Below are 15,993 nucleotides of genomic sequence, written 5' to 3'. Positions count from 1 at the left end.
CTGTCCCATCTACAGCCACTGTCCTCTCGCATCCATGAGCAGCGCCTGCGCCATCTCTGCGCTCCAGTTGTGTCCTCATTAAGCTCACACACACAGGACCCACTCTAATGAGTTCCAGTCCCCGTACGGGGCATATGTTGTCGTCCATTTCGGTGGCAGAGCACATCCTAGCCGCGTTCCAGTTGATAGCCGGCAACAGCCACCAGCAACCAGTAACTGGCACCCAGCATCAGGACCCCAACTCGTCGCACTTGCAGTTCTGTGTCACACATCTGGGTGCAAATTATGGCACATTTCAAATAGCACCAACGAACACTATGGAATTTTAAGGGATAAGCTTCAGTAAATTTAATATAATAATATATAATATAATATAATATAAAAAGAAGATGAGGATGAAAATATTTTAAAAACCGGAAAAGATATAATTTGTTTTTTCTAAGAATTTTCCGATATGATGTAGTCGTCCGATCTGGCCCATTCCGACTTTTATACTAGTGAGAGTAGTCAGAAAAAAAATCAAAGATATACTCAGATAGCTTAAAAACTGAGCGACTAGCTTGCGTAAAAACGGGCTGAGTGACGGAGGGATATGGCTAGATCGACTCGGCTGTTGTTGCAAACTTCTGACTAAAATTATAATACCCTGCAAGGGTATAAAAATAGCTAAAATTAGATTAATTTATCTGTAAAGTAAGAAGGTTAAGAGTGTTCTTCAATAATTCCTATATTAAATAAAATCTATATAGTAAAATAACTCGCAGGAATTCCTTTCTGACTTTTCTCTAAGTACACTTTTCACATAGCTGCTAGAACGAGAGGGGCATAATCGCATAAAAGTTTACATTTATGATGCTCCAGTAGCCCGAGAACAGTTCCAGGTCCGGATAGGTGCAGAGCACCGGCTTCCTGGCCACCAACCCACCGCTTATATATGGCATACTGATGCAGCTGGCGGGGACTCAGTCAGAAACACCTCGGCCGTAAAATATTCGGATGGCGGCAGCGCACAAACACTGACGCAGGCCAATGGACGGACGGGCGGACAGGAGACCGGACAGCTGTTTGGAAGGACCGTGCACCCGTGTGGGTCGCATTGGGTCGGGTCCCTGGAGGGGGTAAATGCCACTGCGACTGCACTGACGCCCGGCCCAGCCCAACCCACTCGGCACCCCGAAACAGCGAGAACAAAAAGGCGCGAAATCCATTCGCACATAAAATGCGCCACAGTGTGCATTATTTTAATGTCACTGATAAATCATTTTTATGTCGGTGCTAAATCAAAAGATGGACGAGCAAATGCCGTATTTCAAGACAGGGACGGGGGGATGGGACACTGCCGGGTGTCACACATGCACCCGGGGAAAGGTGTGCTGCGGCCCTGGGCCCAGATCCTGCTCTTGCTCATGCTGCTGCCGCTGCTGCTGTTGCTGCTCCGGGGTTATGGGTTTGGGTTCACTCTCCGCCGCTGCATTCGTCCATTAAAATGCGCTCCGGTGTGTCCAAAACACAAGCAGGGCTCCACTACGGACTCCGGCTGCAAGGCCCGTCCGTTTATTTATTATTAACACAAAAAAGACCCCGAGGACGAATTGCACTGCTCCGGCTCCTGGCTCCGCATCGAGACTTGGAATGCGCAAACTGCCCTGAGTGGTTGCCGCCTGCTCATAACTCGTTGTCCTCATCGGCGAGTGGAGCCAGGGACTGCAGAAATTCATCTGTTTGCGGTTCAAACACGTGCCGTGGCCAGAAATAATGTGTGCCGGAATCTGCCCGGACTAATGGCCGCACAACACGGTATTTGACTTAAGCCCAGTCCAGCGGCTTTGTCCGGGCTAATTCTAGCCCACGGAAGAATGCTAACTGGACTGGGATTTCGGTAAAGAACGTACTTTCAAATCTATTCTAGACCCTCTCGTAGAACCTTACTCAGTATTACAGCGCTTTGTAGATTACTCATTTCTCCATGCTAACATGAATTTATAGGGCGAAGATTAACTCGAACTACTCTTTTCGAGCTCACTATAAGTAAGTATAAAGAGTGTCACAAGTGATTTCTACACAGCTAAGAAAGGGAAAACTTTAATTCCTATTGATCTTAGATGGATATAAAGTTATCTAAACGGCAGGACTCTTAAGGTCCTTTTTAAAAAGAACTTTTCCGGGTTACTCTGGGATCTCGCCAGGGAGCTAACTGAAAATTAAATTTTAATAAAAAAAAACACGTAAGAAATCAGTATTTTTTCTGGACATGCTAACTTGCTGTCTCCCCAATAGTTCATAATGACCTTTTTTTGTAGTTTCAAATTTTTATTCAGGCTCCTCACACTCAGAGCTTAAGAAGAACTTGTACTATGGGGATTCTATTTAAGTTTAAGGAGAGACTGTATTTTAAAAATTACCTTCTTTTTGAAAGAAGTACTTGTCGCAAAAATCCTACGAAATGATTTTAGCTGCCTCATGCAGGGGGCATTTTAAAGAGTCTGCAGATTAATGGATCAATTTAAATTTAAGAGGTTTCTTATTGGTTGTAAATCTTTTGTTTCGATTTTTTGATCTAATGACCAGTTACTCACTATTACACAAAATCGTAGAGCCAAGAACCGGAATAACCTTTTACCTTTGGCTAACTGAAGTTGGATTCCCCTTGGGTTGAGAACAATTGTACAATCGTTGGGCTTTCAGTCAAAGTATTCAGTCACATCAAACGGATAGATTTGGATAAACAGTATATTCTCAAATCATCTGAGGCACGCTTGAATCAGTAGCTTCAAAAGTACTTCTATAATATCCAAATTACTATACGACGTAAGTGCAGGTTTAAATATTTAACCAATTCACAGAAGTCCGTACAGTTGCAGACACCATGTTTCGCACACTGCCCATTGAGACCGCCAAGAAAGAGGATTTGGCCAAGGATGAAGTCCGCGCCAATCTGGTGGTTTTCGTAATGACCTGTGCTCTGATCCGATTTATACCGATTATCGCAAGAAAGATAGCTTCCTAGAGGTATCGCATTCAGCATCATCCTCTTGTATATGTGAAAGAAAAAAATATAGAAATTAATCCTGGTCTAGATAGAAATTTCTAGATAAATATAACAAGAAGCCATAAGACATTCTAAAAATGTAATTTTTCGACAAATAAAATGAGTAAGTGTTAATAGATCGAGATCCAGTCCTACACACATTTTATCACTGCAATTTACCCACTCATCAACTGCACCTAATCAGCATTTACAGTGTCAAGAAAAAACAGTCGTTTACCGCCTCATTAGAATCAGGACATCTAGCCATCTAGCGAACCGGCGCCAACGGATCCATCTCTGGGACGAAACTGCACAACAGACGCCGGAACAGAGAGGATATATTGCCGTAAAATCCCAGCAGAGCCTTGCAGTGGCGGCAATGAATATTAATGAGATGTCATCAATCTTTCGTCAAATTAAAACGCACAGCTCCAACGGCCCAGAACGGTGAGTTCGGGTATCCGATGAGATTGAGTCTGAGTCCTGACAGGAGCAGACACATCTCCTTGGGTGTTGTGTGCGCACATCCTGCGGTAACTTTTCTAATTGTTGCCAGCACAGCGCGAATAAATCAGCAGCCGGGAAAAGGGCCACTAGCGCTGCCACAACTAGTTGAAGGCCTTGAGGAATTTCGGCAATTTGTTTTCCGCTAGTTGAGTACTCCTAAAAGGGCTGCGAGATTTTGGGGAGAGTGGCTGGATAGGTAAGTCAGCCCTTAACCCGTTTGGTCCGTGCGTCGACGGCGTCAGCCCCGTCGTCGTCACACGTCAGCGCACTATCATCACGCTTGTTTACACGCATAATTATGTGTGCGGGATTCCAGGAAACGCTTAGCATCGCCCTCAGGAAACCATCCCCCCTCCACAGTTTCGTCCCGTCATCGTCCTCGTTCTGTTATCCTTGCGGCTTTTGGGGGCTGCCACGGAAGACGATTTAATGCCTCGTGACAGATTTCTCACTTGAACTTAAGATGACGGGCGGCGTCACAATTTGATGCTGATAATATGCTAATGAGGTTTGTTTATTTGATTTATATTCCCCTTGTCATGGCTCCGGAGGGAAGGTGTCGAAGCTTCCGGGCGAACAGGGCAGCAGGTCGTCGAGCTCCGCTCAAATCAAAGTTAAGTGGAAGTTAATCGCCTGTCGGAGGACGATTTCCCCACCTCAATTGCATACATTCCGTTAAAAATATACGCTTTACCGAGTTATAGAAATTGTAAATATATATTTTTGGAACCATACAAATTAAGCTAAAGGTTAGTTACGACAGACCAGGCTGCTGTAATGGGGTAGTTTATATTCTATTTGAAGTGACAGTACTTGCTGCAGCTTCAATCTGTAAATTTGTGGTTTCACGTGTTTAAGTTGAAGTTACTAAGTTCATAAAATCACATATCAACTCTGAAATGAGATATGACGCAACAGGTTGTAGCAACTACTCTCTACTCAAATAAATTATATTACTAGTACTTATTTTCTTGACTCCAACCTGTGGTAATTTGTTTACTGTTCTGGAAACAACGCGGCGAACGATCGCACAAGTTTTGGGGCAACCATAGGGCTGACAAGAGAGGGCCTAAGACGGGCTAAAAAACTGCTCTGGTGCTGGCACGCTCACCTAGTATCTTTCAGCAAGCACCTCCCTGTCACTGGGACATCGGTATTAACCGGGAAAAGTGCGCTGTGGTTAATCCCACCCTTCGAAAGCTGTCCTCCACGGAACTGCTGTACCAGCGCAGGGAACACAAATATCTGGGGACTACGCTGGACACTCGAGTGATCTCGTCAACAGATTCAAGGATGGACAAATCTGTCTTTGAAGGGAAAGCCAGAAGGTTGTCATAGCCCACCAAGTCTAACAATCTCCTCAGCGTAGCCAAGAAAGTTTTCATTATTAGAGCCATACTTGTCCCAACCCGGAGGTACGGGCACCAGGCATGAATGGATCAGGACGTTTCAAATCAGGTTGCGACGTAGGATATCCGGAGAGAAGTTATTGATCCACAGTCTGGGTATCACCAGAGATCTTCGTGTTCCCTTGTCTTGGTACACCATTTACCAACAACTATTCTACCAAATTGAAGAATTACTGTAACTCTTTGACTAGAAGTCAGAATCAAAAGACTACTCAAAAGAAGACAGGTTTAAAGCTCCGCACTAACCTAACACATCTTATTTTGTAAATCCTATGAAAACATTTTCCGCTTATCCCTGTGAACACCAAACAGATACGCCCATAATACCAAAGGTAAAACCCTTATATATATACACTTGAACTGTTGAAAAACATATAAACCTTATTTTTTAGATCTCATACTTACCCTTTACCTTTAAAGTTAGTCTTTGCCCCATAGAGTGTCAAATTCAAATTAAATGCCAACACATCTCAGTACCAACAATTTTACGATGTTCGTTGATCCCGGTGTGTTACGTATATTTAACATATTTAAATTGCAAGCCTTGTTATCCACATTTCTTCAGCGGTTTATGTTTCAGCCCTACACGATAATAAGTATTTTAAATTAATGGCGACACTTCAAAATAATTATGAAGCACATGGCACTCTGGCAAGGAAGATGGCGCTCTCTGCCAAAGGTAGCTAGAGTGTTTTGTTGCGGTGTGTGCTTACCTCTGGCACTTTTAAGATGTTGCCGTAACATATTTATGAAGTTCAATTATCATAAAATGCAAATGAAATCGTCATGGCCCAGAAAACGTCAACCTGGGCGGCCTTCGGGGAGTCCTTCTACCCACGCACCCTCTCCATGCCCCACCAAATGTTTTCACCCCCAATAAAACAAACCGAAGAGACACCTAACCCCGGACGTCGAGACATGGCCAAAATTAAGCAATTTAGTTGCGATATCCGCCAGCGAAAGGGACGCCGACGCCCCTTTGACCCCAGATGGAGTCGGGAGTGGAGTGGCAAGAGGGAGCTGGGCGCGAGAAAAGAACAATGTCTGTTTTTGGGAGGGACATCTTCTTGGGGCTCGGGGTTCTACTTCAGCAGAATTTTATCTGTCGGCTGGAGCTATTAAAAGAAATTAAGCTCAAAACTAAATTGCGTACCGGGGACGAAAGGAAAGGTGAGCAAAGTTAACCAGGAGGCACTACAAAAAAATCCTCAGCTCGGCAAAATGGTTCTTTTTTTCGGTGGATTTGATTTTTTATCCGTTAAGGTAAGGCTTTTAGTTTCCTGAGATACTCCTTTGTATCATATGTAAGAGCATGTAGGCAATGCAAGAGCATTTGGGTGGAAAGACTAACTAAACAATATAGATGAAATGAATGAATCTTTGACGATTTGGTATATTCTTGCAATCTAATATTGTTCATAATGCTTCATTTCTATCAGTGTAACTTGATGCGGGGACACTGCCACTACCAGCATTGAAATGAGAAACGATTATGTTTGGGCCCGCGACCCGGGCATAAAGAAATGCCAGAGAACAAGAGAAAAACTTTTTAACTTGTTTGCCATGTTGCTATTTACAAGTCCTGTGGGACACCCCTCCCATTGGCTTTCCATCCACCTGACTGCCGTCAGGTAACTTCACTGCCGCATTGCGCTGATGTTTGCGTATTTCGCGCTGTACTCCGCTTCTTTGTCCGCGGCATCGGCATTTGTCTCTCGACTCGTCTACTCCTCGTCTCTTACTTGTCGGCATTAAGTTTGGTTTCTAGAGTTGCCGTAATATTTACATATACACTAACAAAGGGTATTTTATATTTACAGCAGAAGTCTGTTAGCCAGGCTAAAATATTTGAGTATTTCAATATTGATATGTTTGTATCAGACAGACGGGAATGCTTATAGGTAATAGTTTGATAAGTTTAAGGTACCCATAGGATACAAGGGTAATGTGTTCCAACCATATGTTAATTTTTCAAAGTGTGACTCTAAGAGATTTTGTGATAAAAAATATTTTAAAACAGATCGAATTTTTGATTGTCTCTTATTACAAGGGAATACAAACTTCGGATTGCCAACTTTAGCTCAGGTTTTCGTTGTTCTTTAGTTTTTTGGGGGCTATCGAGCTGGAGTGGGGCCTTTTTGGTGTGGTAGAGGCGGTTAACCAACCGTTATGGTAATTTAGTGGTGCAATTTTCTGGAAATTGATGCTGTTGCTTCCAGCATTTGACCAAGGGCGGAAGTAGTGTCGTCATTTTAGCTGTTTTCCAGACAGATCTATTCTTTGACTTATATTTTTATCAAGCTGGTGGGGCCTCGTATCAACAGAAGACGTATCAGTAAGTAATCGTCACCCAAACAATGTAAAATAAAAAATAAATAAATAATTCTATTAATTAAGCATTTCATTAATTTTGAGGATGAACTGACTTAAGTTTATTAAGAATGAAAGAAATTACAATTGTCCCTAAAACCAATTAAACAAAACAAGCAATTAGTAAATCAGTCATGTCGCAAAATAATGTAGATGTGGATTCTACCGTTCAAAAGGGGATAATATGCCCTAACAAAATGGGACCATTGGTTTTTACCTCTATTCGAACGTTAACACTTTTGGTGAAAATTATCTTGAAAATAGTCTACGATTCATCGTTTTTTTTTCCAACTCGAATCGATGATCGCCTGAAACTAATAGAATCGATAGTATCGATTGTGCAATCAGTTTTTGTCCCAGCTCTAATTTCTACCTTTCATTTTGCGTCAAAAAAATATATATTTTCAAATTCATTTAATAAATTTTGTGACCCGAAAGGCTTTCAAAGGCAGTAGAAAAGTAAGGAATACAAGTTAGAAAGTACTTACATAAATATTCTTCTTTGGCACATTGTAATACAAATTAAATAATGTACACACATACATAGGTCGTTCATACGAGTACAGACATATTTTTTTTGCTGTCCTTGAAACTATAAACGATGTCTGAGCCTGAGAATAACGACAGCTTGATATCCAATGTGGCATCTGAAACCTGCTACCTTGACTTGGATTACTCTGAAATCGATGTGGAAAACGAACTAAAATCATGCGACTGTAGTCTTATTGGATTGGAGGGTAAGATATTATTGAAGACAAAAACCTAGTCATAGAAAATAATAAGGCGAAACCGACAACACAAGAGATAATGGTGAAGAACTGGTAGAAAATCGACTAGTTTTCCTATTTAAAAAGTGGACTCTGGAATTCTAATTTAACTGTTATGAAACACCAGAAAATTTAGCTTACTTACTTTTATGTACCCTAGAAGTACGCAATTGGATGAACTTTAAATTGTTTTAATATAGTAAAAAGAAACTAAAATATGCAGGGTTATTTTGGTAAAAAAAACATCGATATATGGGCATTTCCACAGAAAGGTCCACCGCGGCCAAAACACTAAAACTTCTCTAAAATATTTTTTTTTCCAAAATAGTAATATTAGGAAAAGGCCAATTGATTAAATTTGAAGGGCTTTATCATATTCTAAAACAAATTTCGAAATATTCTAATGCATATTCGCGCAAACACGATTTTTCATTATTTTGATGAAAAACATCATAAAAATGGGCCTGTTTTCTTTTGATAATTACATCCAAACCGAGGCACTAACTGTTGACTGTTGTTTACTAACATCACTAGAAGAATGCAAAAAGTCGAAATAAAATGGATATATGCTCTTCCAATTTACTTATAATAGTAAAAATTACATGCAAAGAATGATGATAAAAAATGTTGCGTGCGACATGTCGCGTGCGAATCTGATTAAAATTAAATAAAAAATAAATTACGCTATATTTCTGATTGTAAATTAAAGCATATGAAACTGGTATTACTGCATCACATTTTAAAATTTGTTTCATTAAAATAATCCCTGCCGTTTCGCTGAAATCAGTGTTTAAACAACTCGCCGCAAAAGTGACTTCTGTTTTTGTCGCGTGCGAAACCCTTAGTTTTTTTTTTTATTTTCTTAAATTTGAGCAAATACTCAAAATCAACATTTGCACCAATATAGTTCTAGGCAAGAGCTATAAGTTAACAATTATAAAAAAATAGAAATGAAATGTACCATACTTTTTTTTTGCTTTGAATGCGTACGAATGTCGCGTGCGACATTATGGAAATGCCCATATAGTGATATGATCTAATATACAAATAAAAAAGAAACAGTCTGCTTTGCTGGTTGTATCTTTCGTTGTTTGTTCAGCATAACTTATGTACTAAATATAATGGACAGTCTGTTTCAGTTGTTACTTAAGTAAATCAAGACTGAAATTATTTACGATTCTCGGGGATTTGAATTTTGCTCTATACTGAGCCCAACTGACGCTTTTTCGGTCGCCATTTGCTTGCGAACTTAGATTTTCAAGGACAGAAATGAATAATTTTATGATACAAAGCTTTGGTGTTTCAGGAACGTTATTACATAATTGATAAATCTTAGTGTTAATTTTATCATTACAGCTTAGGAAAATTTTCGTTCTAACCTTCCCCATTAACATAAATCGATTGTTATTGATCCAACTGAAAACAGCAAGGGTATACAAACTTCATTAAATACAAATAATTTATACACCACAATTAAGATTACACAGGTCGACAAAATTTTAAAAAATATAACAGCCAAAATATACTTTTCCGATATCTCGGAGACCAATAATGACTTTTACAAATTTTAGAAACAAGACAAGAACAGGATTTTAACATGCCATAACGATCGTTTCAAAGTTATGGCACCTCAAAAGTACCCAAAAACATACTTTTTGCACTTATAGGAAAGTATATTTTGGAAAAGTATAATATGGCTCTTAGTTTTGAACCAAATGATACATTTTCCAATTCCCGCGAATCGACCCAATTTTAAATGTAATATTTTTTAAAATATATTTTATTAAAATAGGAATAACCATATATATACATATCTATAATTTTGTGAGCTGCCTTTTTATTAAGAAAATACATATGTCTTCTTTAATGTATATATTTGCAGATGACAGCGCCACCAACATAAGGTTTGTTTCTTTTTTCTTTTCAAGATCTAAAGTAATGTAAATTAAATTTAAAATAGTTTGCATGTTAAAATCACAAAGCGAATTGAAGATAAGGAAACAACTGAATGTTTACAAACATGTTTGTCCGAGTCAAACTTACCTGATACAGCAAATGGATCTACGGATAAGGGTAAGCTTTCCTTTCGCGGTTTTTATTTATTTATTATTAAGAAAAAGTGAATATCTGCCATTATAAATATATATCCTTACCTCTGACTGAATAAGGAGGGTTTTTAACGATATGCTTCGACTCACATCAGGTGGCCAGAGGCAAGGATAGGTGCCTTACGATGTTTTTATTAAATTCCAAGGACATTTCAAAATAAGTTCAGGTCGTTGTAAAGCGAACATAAAACGCAAAATGGATAATGTGCCTCGAAATTTGTTCAAAATATTCAAAGCTATAGGATTTGCAGGAACTAAGAAACTTATTTGAATCAGAAACTGACTGGAAAAAATATGTCCATTATTATATTTTATTAGGTTATTTATATTTATATTTCTTACAGAAGTCAACTGCATGAAAGCTGAGGTTGTAGAAAACACCGAAACCATCAATCAAAATGATATTACCATTTCGGCGAATAGCTCAGAACTTTCTATAAATAGCAAGCTCCTTATTAAAAACAAAACCGATTATTCGGAAATAAAAACAAATTACACTCCCTCAACTGAAGAAGAATCTCTTAAGGATAAGGATCAATTCAAAACAAGAGCTGTGGATTCTCAAGAAAAAACTGTTTACCCAAAAACAATTTATAATAAAAACATGGAAATTACCAAAGACACCGTTAGTGGAGCTGAATCTGACAATGAATTGCCAGTAAATGAAAAGTGCAAGCTATTGAAATCTGAAGAGTTGTCCCAAAACAAAGTGGAGCAGGATCAGATTCAAGCTGCCGAAGAGGCCCAGGATCTGGAAGATGGCGAAGTATCCGACGACAACGGGGATAGTCCACTGAAAGTGCCAGTGTGTCGATTCTACGTTCGGAATGGTTGCAACTGGGGCAACAATTGCCGTTTCCGTCATCCAGGGTCGAATAAAAAGGGAAACTATGTGATGTTCGAAAATAAAGTCCTTCCAGTTGTCAACAATCCACTGCCTCGAGGTGAGACCATACACATTTACCCATTATAGTGGAAATTAAAAGTGTGTCCTTTATTTACTAAATATTTTATAAATTTTTCAATAGCTTGGACACCTTCCATAAAACCGGCATTCCCATTCAACTTGAGTAACGTGAACACCGATTGCTACTACCCCCAGGATCAGCCGGATGTGTCAAAACGTGCCCCGTTGGTGCCAACCCCATCGTTTAAAGAGATTTTGTTGACCCATAAGAACAATCAAAAATTGGGCGATTTACACCGATCGGTTCCCAGTCCGGACAAGCCAAAGCAGATTCGTTGGAAAAGCCGGCTAAGCTCGGGTTCTCCCTGCTCCACTAACGTGCAATGGTCACCAGCGAAAATCAGATCCCCTAGCATCTCACCACCTAGATATGCTAATCAGGTTCATCTAGAAGTCCGGTCAACTCTGAGCTCCAAACCCTCCACTAAGCGGTATCGTTTGCCAAGTCCTCCACGGACCTCGACCACCAGGATTCGCGGACCTCGTACTCCACCGTGCAGCCCTCCAGTACGTCCGAGTGCTAAGATACAAACTGCACCAAAAAGACAACGTCTTTACACATATTTATCGAGTTCCACGGACTCTAGTTGCACATCCACCTCCGAAAGTTCGGAGGAGAGCTTATCTTCATCAGATTCTGATAAAGAATATTGGAGTAGGAGTTCCCGACGAATTAATCAGACAAAACCTTTCAGAGCACCGGCAAAGTCAAGCACGAGACCATCAATCGAATGTACACCGCGGCCATCCCGACGACAAGAAACCTCTGATATAAATCGAGCCTCAAGGCACACTTCGAAATCAAAGTCCCGGAAGCCTTCGTCAAGAACCATAAAGAAGTCATCGCCTGAAAGAGATCCTGAAAGGGTCCCTACAAGAGCCTCAAGGAAGCCCATTTGCGAAAGGAATATTTCCTGCCCAGGTAGGAGGGAGTACTTACTAATGAAATTATTACAAGTGGAGGAGCAAATCGCCAAAAAGAAAAAGAAAATGAACATAAAATAATTAAAGTACCTCAGAAATTATAATTTAAGCAAATCTTTATATCCGCCAACAAATTTATATTAATAAAATAATTTAATAATTCCATCTTATTCAATTTCTAGTCTTAAATTGTTATATATTGTTAAACACTAGCTGCTAGCATGGTCTAAAAATCACTGTGCGGTAAAGTAGCGTTTTTCTAGCTGATCTAAATGAATTTACAACAATTGAACAATTGTGGAATACCCAGTACCGAATCGATTGTGTAATAAATTAAAAAGAATTGGATTTTTTAGTGGAAAGCCCAGGCTGAATTGACTTAAAGGGCCCACAGGAAGTTCCCCTCAACATCGTTCAGATTAAACATTTTTCAAAGTTGTGGTAGTATTATTTTTCGTAAACTTCTTGTATTATAAAAATATAATAATACCTCGCTTTGTAAGAATCTTATGATGCCTAAAGCCCTTCCCCTAAACGGGGATTGATTCAATGCGACCGTGTTAACCCTCACGTGGCTATGTAAATCCTGAGCTGGCTAACGGCCAGGTGGCAGAGGCGTCATTGCCGTAAACCACGACGACCACGCTCAACGATATGCAGTCGGGGTCCGGGGCTCTACGGCAACAACAAACTTCGGATGGTGCAGTAAGTGAGCGCATCTGTATCTGTTCTGCCCCGAGTGGGCGAATGTGTGTCTGTATGTAGTCTCTGCTAATATCCTTGTTAATATTATTAAACATAATTTATGGATTTGTTTAATTTGTATTTAGTAACGCTGCGCCAGGCAACTCCGGCTACGTGACTCCCAACTCCGGGCTCTGGGGGAAAACTTAAGATCTGCGGTCGTCTGGTTTGTTTTTCCGCCCGCCCTGCCAGCTGAGCCAGATGCCCGCCGCATCCTTGCGCGCCTCTTCGCCCCCTTTGCCGCCCTCTGCCGTCGTCGCCCTGGTGGAACAATTACATGGGTGTGACTAATGAATTTATCTGCTCATCAGCATCTCCACAGACTTCCATGCATGGCCCTGGCCTGTGTACCGGGTGTTGCCATCTCAGTAAATATTATGTAGATTTCCTAACACAAATTATGTTCAGTTTGCCGGCATTCTGCGTGGTGTTATCCGCCAGTTCCCAGGCAAGAAGTTTATGAGAAGGCCGTCCGGAAGATGGTTTCTCAAGTTAAAAAAATTAAGGAGTTGTTTAATAGCAGTATCTATGATTAATTTTCTTTAACATATTATTTCTTGTCTCAATATGTGTATTTACGAACATGCCTTGACGGTTCTTAATTGTTAATTACTCCCAACATTTTCTAATTTATTTAGATATTGGGCATCTCTAAAGGAAACACACACAGTTTAATTTGATTGGGGCATCATTTTATTAGCAACTTAATAATGATTTTTCCAAGCCTTTTTGTGTTGTTCCCGCAAACAGATAAATTATTGGATTAAATTTGCATAATATGGTAGTTAGTTTGGGACAAACTAAGAACGAAAAAGTGATGACTATGTATAAAACATTTTAAGAAAATAAGATAAAGTATGCATGCATAAGTTATTTTAACTTATTCGTCGCTTTTGTCACTTAACTCTTCTCTCAACAAGAGAATTTCATCATTTAGATAGTGTACAGCAACAATTACAGCAACTATTAGCAGTTGTATAAATATAATCTGAAATATACATTTATAAGAGAATAATTTCAACATTTATATAAACTTTAAACTTGCCGAACTTAAATGGCAGATATTGAACCGCCAAAGCGAGTAGTATTTGGAATTGAAGGACTTCTTTAGGATTTGTTTTATATCCTTGCCCACAGACCGCATTCTCTTGGGTAATGCACTTCGCTGGACCAGAAAAGAATCCACGTTCTTCATAAAGCTGGCGCACTTGAAATAAATGTTTGATTAATTGTTATTTTTTAATATTTAGGTTAATAGATTACTTGATTTTCCATTGAAGCCTGAACAAACATCAGGCAGATGTAGTCACTGGCAATGCAGGCGTATATGGACGCATTTGCCGCATAGAAGATTCTTTGCTTCCGATCTTCGAAGAGAACGTGCCAAGTGTGCCGGTAGTATACATAGGAATAGGCACCTCCCAGAAGACAGTTGCCATTTAACGCAAACAACAACATCAGCGAAAACTGCAACGACTGGAAGACGCAACGAAATCTTTTTCCAATGGCCTCCAACTGCCTTCTTTGGCACTCCATAGTGTCCAGGCTGGTGTTTACAGTTGAAATAGTAAAGGAGGTGGAAGCCTCAGTTGCCTGATCTTTGCTCAAATTGGCACTTAGCTCATCCACTACGATTTTGTTTAGCCGTTGCAATTCGCCGCGTGTTAGCCAAGCCAAAATGTTGTATAGTCTTGCTGATCCCGATAGAATCAGATGCGGGAGAAAGAGAGCAGTGCCTATCATGACATCCTGGCGTGGAGGCAGCTCGAACTTCATTTCGTAGGATATGTAAAGCACGAAACAAAACAGAATGCCAAAGGTGGATCCCAAAAGTGCATAGGCTACGGCTTCATCCTTGCTCAGTGGACGCTCTCGGATTGAAAGGGATTGCACCAGGAAATTAATCTTTTCCACAGCTCTTACCGAAGTGTAAATGGCATAGGCAATTGCTTTTACGCCTAAAAATAGCTGCATTCTTGTTAATCCATAAAGAAACGGCGACACATCCTTAAGAACATTTAGAAGCGAGGATGTGGGATCAAAGTGCTGGGAAAAACAGGCGGCGTAAATGCTTCCCAGCACAAAAGTGTTGACTACGCCCGGCAGGGACACTCTGAACCGCTGCGACTTCTTCTCAAACCAATACATTTGGTAGCCAGTGAGCAAAAGCACCACATTGGTGGCACGCAAAACGCGAAAGTGTACCATTTTTTAGTTATTTCAAGTCTGCGGTTGGAACACCAAACTAAAACTGATGGTAGGGTTCCAATTGCGGGCAACAGATTCGGGCTTCATATCGATTTAGCGATATTATCTAACCAGCGAAATGTGACGAGCTGTGTGAAGTAGCGTGAAGCATTTCAAAATAAGAATACAAACACATTTGTTGGAATTTTAACGATTATATGTTTTCTGAGTGATTTATAACCTTTGAATATTAATGGGCTGAACTTGGCTGAACAAACTTAAAAATATTATGACTGATACATTACAAACATACATACTGGTATTTTGTTGAATCAGGTTTCTATGTAGGTTCTGAATTTCTGTTATCCCAGAAACGATTCAATAGCACAATATCCGCAAGGTCCCCTACCGAACTGTAAGATAAAGTCCGTTCTTAAGGTAATTTCTTAACCTAAATAGTAGCGACTTTTATATCCGGTTATTTCCTTTGATCGGATTTAAAAGGTATTTAAAAGATAGTATGGTATGGATAGTATAAGGGCTGGCACTATCAACGCACTTTTATGGTTTATTTACAGATTAAATACATCTTCGGCATATCAAAGAAGAACTATATAACCAGCAATCATAAATAGGCCTAAGCTGAATGTGCCATAGAGATCAACAGTAACTGATTAAGGTAAACCTCATATTATTGTCTTAAATCAACAAAGAATGTAAGGAGTTGGTGCCGTTTTACGTGAAAAATTAACAAGTTACAAGAATTCGAACAACCCAGTTGCGGCGTCTCCAAAGAAAAGTTGTTTGCTCGCACTTCTTTGGTTAATTAAAATGTGGAGTACCCCCAGACATTTGAGGCGTTAACAGCACCGAAAATCAACAGTGAAAAATAGTTTCGGCTAAGTGGAGCGCATCTTCCATGCGTGGCTGCGAGTCAACAGGAGATTGCGTTGGATGTCGGCAACTTGGAAACAGTTTTCTA

At 39.9% G+C, this 15,993-nt stretch overlaps 3 protein-coding genes across 6 annotated transcripts; 2 read left to right on the top strand and 1 right to left on the bottom strand.

Moving 5' to 3' along the window:
• Window positions 1-2,653: 2,653 nt before the first annotated feature.
• LOC108081862 (uncharacterized) lies at window positions 2,654-3,116 on the top strand. Its single transcript, XM_017177102.3, has 2 exons — window positions 2,654-2,808; window positions 2,856-3,116. The coding sequence occupies exon 2, from the start codon at window positions 2,867-2,869 to the stop codon at window positions 3,005-3,007; it is 141 nt and encodes a 46-aa protein (XP_017032591.1). The 5' UTR covers window positions 2,654-2,808; window positions 2,856-2,866; the 3' UTR covers window positions 3,008-3,116.
• Window positions 3,117-7,676: 4,560 nt separating this feature from the next.
• On the top strand, window positions 7,677-12,250 carry LOC108081850 (serine/arginine repetitive matrix protein 1). 4 transcript variants are annotated; one of them, XM_070284262.1, is made up of 6 exons: window positions 7,677-7,773; window positions 7,862-8,051; window positions 9,874-9,985; window positions 10,042-10,154; window positions 10,534-11,133; window positions 11,218-12,250. In XM_070284262.1, exons 2-6 carry the CDS (start codon window positions 7,916-7,918, stop codon window positions 12,159-12,161), a joined length of 1,905 nt encoding a protein of 634 aa, XP_070140363.1. In that variant the 5' UTR covers window positions 7,677-7,773; window positions 7,862-7,915; the 3' UTR covers window positions 12,162-12,250. The 4 variants fall into 4 exon arrangements, with proteins under 4 accessions (XP_070140363.1, XP_017032580.2, XP_070140362.1 ...); XM_070284261.1 differs by having other exon boundaries at window positions 7,719-8,051; XM_070284263.1 differs by having other exon boundaries at window positions 7,721-8,051; window positions 9,964-9,985.
• A 1,454-nt stretch (window positions 12,251-13,704) lies between these two features.
• On the bottom strand, window positions 13,705-15,065 carry Grl40a (Gustatory receptor-like 40a). The gene is given in 2 exon segments (XM_017177081.2): window positions 13,705-14,031; window positions 14,088-15,065. Coding segments are annotated over 2 exon segments (1,272 nt in total). The 5' UTR covers window positions 15,033-15,065.
• Between the last annotated feature and the right edge of the window lie 928 nt (window positions 15,066-15,993).

Source organism: Drosophila kikkawai, chromosome 2R, assembly GCF_030179895.1.
Source record: "Drosophila kikkawai strain 14028-0561.14 chromosome 2R, DkikHiC1v2, whole genome shotgun sequence".
NCBI classification, from domain to species: Eukaryota; Metazoa; Arthropoda; class Insecta; order Diptera; family Drosophilidae; genus Drosophila; species Drosophila kikkawai.
Note: the sequence above shows the minus strand (reverse complement) of the source record. Positions and strands in the feature narration are given on the sequence as shown.